At 36.4% G+C, this 5,720-nt stretch overlaps 1 protein-coding gene across 1 annotated transcript; it reads left to right on the top strand.

Moving 5' to 3' along the window:
* LOC114194554 (putative methyltransferase PMT11) lies at nucleotides 1–4,893 on the top strand. Its single transcript, XM_028084874.2, has 9 exons — nucleotides 1–804; nucleotides 1,124–1,273; nucleotides 1,386–1,656; nucleotides 1,859–1,969; nucleotides 2,082–2,241; nucleotides 3,044–3,301; nucleotides 3,390–3,524; nucleotides 3,689–3,766; nucleotides 4,206–4,893. The coding sequence occupies exons 1-9, from the start codon at nucleotides 175–177 to the stop codon at nucleotides 4,411–4,413; spliced, it is 2,001 nt and encodes a 666-aa protein (XP_027940675.2). The 5' UTR covers nucleotides 1–174; the 3' UTR covers nucleotides 4,414–4,893.
* The last annotated feature ends 827 nt before the right edge of the window (nucleotides 4,894–5,720 follow it).

Raw genomic sequence — 5,720 nt, 5'->3', positions numbered from 1 at the left:
CTGAGTTGATGTTCCCATGAAAATAAAAGTCTGTAATTAGCTGCAAAAACACATACAGTCACTACACTTATTTTGTTCATGTCACAAGTCTTCAGTGAAACACTGAACAGAAAGGAGACATTTTAACCAGAACCCATTATTTGCGGATTCATGAATTGAATCGTGAAATCCCCAATGTCTGGCGATTTTCTTCGGACATCGTTTTCTCTCAAGATCGCAGTCTTTTTCTTCATCGCCGTCACCTTCTTCTACTTCGGCAAGCATTGGTCCGATGGCTACAACCAGCTTGTGTTCTTCAGCACTCAACATTCCGACCCAGATTCGAACACGAGCCCGGTCGTTACCACGTCGCCGAATTACGCTAAATCTTTTAACCTCTCCGCGCTTATTGACCAGAACATAACCCAAGCGGTGCCGGAAAATGTTCCGCCGCCTCCGGTGCCGGAGGTGCCGATCGAGCAAACGGGGATCGTGAACAATAATGGCACGATGTCCAATGAGTTCGAGGTGGGGGATTTCGAACCCGGTATGGTGGATCAGTGGGTGAACGAGTCCCAGGTTGAGAGGGAAGGTTCTTCTTCTGATTCTGAATTGGCAAGGAAGAAGTTTGGGTTGTGCCCGCTCGAGATGAGGGAGTATATACCTTGTTTGGATAATGAGGACGCGATTCGGAAGCTGCCTTCCACAGAGAAAGGGGAGAGGTTCGAGCGGCATTGCCCCGAGCAAGGTCAAGGGTTGAATTGCTTGGTTCCTGCACCCACTGGGTACCGTACTCCTATTCCATGGCCCAGAAGCCGAGATGAGGTCAAAACGTCGCCTTTTTGTTTTTTTTTCTCTTCCAGTTTAGCCAGATGGATGTTTTGAGATTCAATTAGGAGGATTTTAAATTTGCTTTTGGTTTTTAAGAGATAAAGCTTAGATGCTGTTATATGAGGTGCTTTTGATATTGTTCTCCTGTCAGAGGTAGAATTTCACCTTAGTAATCCACTTAGCCAAGGTTTCCAATGTCATTATCGCTTCTATTTTGATAGGAGAACAGCGTCAAAAGCTCTAATATAACTTCAGATATCCTTTTCTTTAGGTTTTCATGAATATAAGTTTTTTGTTTTCGTTTTTGGTGTAGGTATGGTTCAATAATGTTCCCCATACACGTCTTGTTGAAGATAAAGGAGGCCAAAACTGGATTTCTAGAGACAAGGATAAGTTTAAATTCCCGGGAGGTGGCACTCAGTTTATACATGGGGCAAATGAATACTTGGACCATATTTCTAAGGTTATTAATTTTGTTGTTTTTGTATGCTTTGATTTTGGTTTTGCCTTACCTTTTTGTTGGGAAGTGTAGTTGCATCTAAGTGGAATCTGACATTAGATTTTTCTGATTATAGATGATTCCTGAAATTACCTTTGGTCGGCATATACGTGTTGTTCTTGACGTTGGTTGCGGGGTTGCTAGTTTTGGTGCGTACTTACTGTCACGGAATGTTGTCACTATGTCTGTTGCACCCAAAGATGTTCATGAGAATCAGATTCAGTTTGCTCTTGAGCGTGGTGTACCGGCAATGGCAGCAGCATTTGCAACTAGACGATTGTTATATCCAAGTCAAGCTTTTGACATGATACATTGCTCACGCTGTAGAGTTAATTGGACTAGAGATGGTATGTATTTCTCTTTCTTATATGATAAGCAACAGGCCCTGGTAGTAACGTGGAGACATGTTATATTGAGAGGTCTATAATGGCCAATCAACCTATAGAAAGTATAGAATCCATGTTGGAACTGCCCCTTTTCTTGGTAGTGATATGTAAATAACATTATTTGTGTTATGATGCTTAGAACTTATCTTTATTTGTGATGAAGATGGGATACTGCTGCTTGAAGTTAATAGAATGCTAAGAGCAGGAGGATACTTTGTATGGGCTGCCCAGCCAGTTTATAAGCATGAAGAAATTTTAGAAGAACAATGGGAAGGTATAGCTAAATTTTCTGAAGCTTTTTAGAAATGGAGTTTATCTAACTCTTTATTACCAAGAATGCTGTCTAAACCTGTGGTGAATGTAACCTTTGATTTGGTTATCTCCAGTGATGCTTAATCTTACAACTCGACTCTGTTGGAATTTTTTGAAAAAAGATGGATACATTGCAGTATGGCAGAAACCATCTGACAATATTTGCTATACAAACCGTGAGGCAGGAAGTACACCTCCATTGTGTGACCCAAGTGATGACCCAGACAGTGTTTGGTATTGTGTTCAGGCCTTCCTGTACATTGATGATTGTACATTTCCAAAAATGATGTGTAAAATTATTACTGTCATTCTTATACGTGATTGAGTTTTCTGGGATAAAATTAGAGTAGAAAATAGATGCATTTTGCTAACACATAGGTTTGCATTCCTTAAAGAAGTAGAAAGAAGCAGAGTAGCGTGTTCCTTCATGAATGTTGAAATGTTAAACCAAGTTTTCCATCATAAAGAAAGTTGGACACGATGTTCATTTAGATTAATATTATGAAGTTTTTAGCTCAATTCTAAATTAGAACTACTGAACTGTAAAAATGACGATGGACTATCTCACCACGATCAATAGATAATAGTAGCAGCCTTGTATGTCATCAATTTCTAATTTTAATCTGTACTTTCTTCTAATAGTTAAGATTTATAGGTGGATTACTGAAGCATATGCCAAGTTAGAAACAATTCAGTCCTCCACTCAACCCACCTTGGGAAAAAGTAGAGAGACAATATGATATAAGAAAAACGAAAGGAATATTACGTGGTAGTCTATATAAATGAAAAAGTGGTTATTTTTCTGTAAATATGGATGTGCTGCCCCCTGGTTATATGTGTATTTTGGATTTCTATCTGGAATGCTGTATGTCTTTTCTAGTTACGCACTCGGAACCTATGTTGCTTATGGATAACAAAACATTTAGCCAGTTATATCAATCAGTTTGAGTGAAGTATCATAATAGCTTTTGATGCATTATTATTAAAATTTAATGGCTCATTATTGGCAATTTTGTTAATTAATTGATTAATCTAGGTATGTTGATCTAAAAGCATGCATCTCTGAATTGCCTGAGAACGGATATGGAGCAAATGTCACTGAATGGCCGGCTCGTTTGCAAGCCCTTCCTGACAGGCTTCAAAGCATACAGCTAAATGTTTTCTCATCCAGAACTGAGCTATTCAAGGCAGAATCTACATATTGGAAGGCAATAATAGCAAGTTATGTTCGTGCTTTACACTGGAAAAAGATCAGACTAAGAAATATTATGGACATGAGAGCAGGTTTTGGAGGGTATTGTTTCTCTTATTTACTTTCTTGTTATAAATTTGCATTTGTGACTTTTCCCTATGAGAATCTTCAATATATCTGTGTTTTGCAGATTTGCAGCAGCATTGATTGAGCAGAATTTTGAAAAGAATTTTGAAAGCTGGGTTATGAATGTTGTTCCTGTTAGTGGTCCAAACACTCTTCCAGTTATATATGACCGTGGATTGATTGGAGTTATGCATGACTGGTATTTCACTAAGCTTATTTAAGATAATATCAGTTACAGGTGTTCTCAATTTTGTGCTGTGGTTTCTTAATTTCAAGTACCTAACAATTCTCCTTTTGTCCAAATCCTCTAAGTTACTGTCAACTTGTCAGCATGTATTAACATTTTCATTATTTTTAATGTAGGTGCGAGGCATTTGACACCTACCCAAGAACGTATGATTTATTGCATGCTGCCAACCTCCTTTCTCTTGAGAGGAAAAGGTAATATTTTCTCCAATTATGGGCATTTTATCTTTTCCTTGCCAATTATTATTATATTTGTATCAGTAGAAAGGAAAAAATGGAGTATTGCACCAGGGTTTGGGCATTTTCATCTTATTTATGCATGATGAAACATTTCATATTTCATGCGTAGCATGCATTACTAGAACAGAGGAGGAAATCTGCCACAATCAAGAACCAATAAATAAGCCTATAACCTATGATTTGATCATAATTTAAGATTTTATCCAAATCTAATTTTGAACCTATTCATTACAATATCAAATCAATACATTAATTAGGAAATACATGATACAAAATTTAAGGGCAAACTTGCAACTTCATTCAGAGCATGCACCATGACTCTCTCAGTTCTTAACTGCTTATTGCAAACACCAAACATGTTTGATGTCTGCTATCAAATGCATTTCTCTCTCAGATGCAATGTCTCATCCATTATGCTTGAGATGGATCGGATACTAAGACCTGGTGGACATGTATACATCCGTGATTCTCTTGAAATTATGGATGAACTTCAAGAGATTGGCAAGGCAATAGGCTGGCACGTGATGTTGCGAGACACAGAGGAGGGGCCTCATGCAAGTACTATGGTATTGGTTGGTGAGAAGCACTTACTACGCTCTTGAAGCCAAATAGGGTAAATTGCATGACTTTTCTTTGACCTTGCAACTGGAAGTTATCAACAGAGCATGGGAAAAATTGGTATTGGAGAGGTGCTGGAAGATGCAAGTGCAAGTACTACTAAGTGCCAGAAGATGCAGGTGCATGCACTTCCTTACAAACCTCAAGAGGTGGTTAGCGTTTATTTATCGATACTACTGTTCTTGAGATCCCTAAAGCTGGATAGGTCAGGTGCATCATCTAACTTATTTTTAAAATTCAATTTATTTGTATATTCCAAAGCTCTACGTAGCTTAAATATATATATTTTTATTTTTCCATGATTATAAGCACATTTGGTGTTAGTCTTTATAACAATTTTCCGTCTGTTTGTATCTCATTTGTTGAAAGTCCCATTTGGAACCAAGCTAGTGGGGATACAAATCAACCAAAAAAAAGTTATAGAATTCGAAATCAACAATCTATAACTAGTATGAGTTTACCCACTTTTGTCTCTACATTTTTGAATTATTTTGTTCCTTAATTAATACTAGAAATTAATTTAGTATTGTTTTAATTACATGTAATAAAAATACCACATGAACTACATTTAAAGTTGAAATTTAAAAGCAACTGCACACAATTGTCTCCTATTTAATTTCTATTCTATCCACCTTTTATTTTATTTGTTTAAAATATAGAGGCACAAGTCCCCTATTACTCAAGGATTCATCAAGAAGATCATTTAAGAATGTATTGTTGACATCTAGGTGTGAAAGATCCCACTTGTTAGTGATGGCAAGAGTAATTATAATCTTGATTGTGACTGATTTATAACGAGATAACCGTGTTGTTGATGAAAACCTTTTTGCTAAAAGTTTAGTTTTATACTTGTTAATAGTCATCTGCACTTTCTTTTACTCTAAAAGTCCACTTGTTCCAATATTTGTTTTGTTTGGAGGAAGAGTAACTAATGCCGAAGTGTTGTTTTTAAGTTTGGTGATAAATTGTAATTTTGCCATGAATTTGAATTGTTGAAAAATGGTCAAAGTTTCAAATTTACTTTTTAGTAGATTAATCCAAGTGAATGTAGAATATTCATTTGTTAAAGTAATATAGTATAGGTAATTATTTGTGGATGAAATGTTTGATGTTTCCTAAAGATGTACACTGATTCTAATGAATAAATATAAACAAATTCATGCACCAAAGATGGAAAGTCTGTGCTACTTTCTAACATAACTATCATTGCAAAAACACATTTTTACTACTAACAGGCATATTATACAATCCTAAGAGAAAAGTGATTTTTTCTATGTCGTGTGATCCGAAA

The sequence above is a fragment of the Vigna unguiculata genome, chromosome 1 (genome assembly GCF_037176805.1).
Source record: "Vigna unguiculata cultivar grain cowpea cultivar isolate G323 ecotype 2 chromosome 1, ASM3717680v1, whole genome shotgun sequence".
NCBI classification, from domain to species: domain Eukaryota; kingdom Viridiplantae; phylum Streptophyta; class Magnoliopsida; order Fabales; family Fabaceae; genus Vigna; species Vigna unguiculata.
Note: the sequence above shows the minus strand (reverse complement) of the source record. Positions and strands in the feature narration are given on the sequence as shown.

Coding starts and splice junctions, on each gene's coding strand:
- LOC114194554 (XM_028084874.2), top strand. CDS start 175: ATGTCTGGCGATTTTCTTCGGACATCGTTTTCTCTCAAGATCGCAGTC. Junction 805..1,123: donor GGCCCAGAAGCCGAGATGAG/GTCAAAACGTCG, acceptor TTTTTGGTGTAG/GTATGGTTCAATAATGTTCC. Junction 3,302..3,389: donor ATGAGAGCAGGTTTTGGAGG/GTATTGTTTCTC, acceptor TGTGTTTTGCAG/ATTTGCAGCAGCATTGATTG.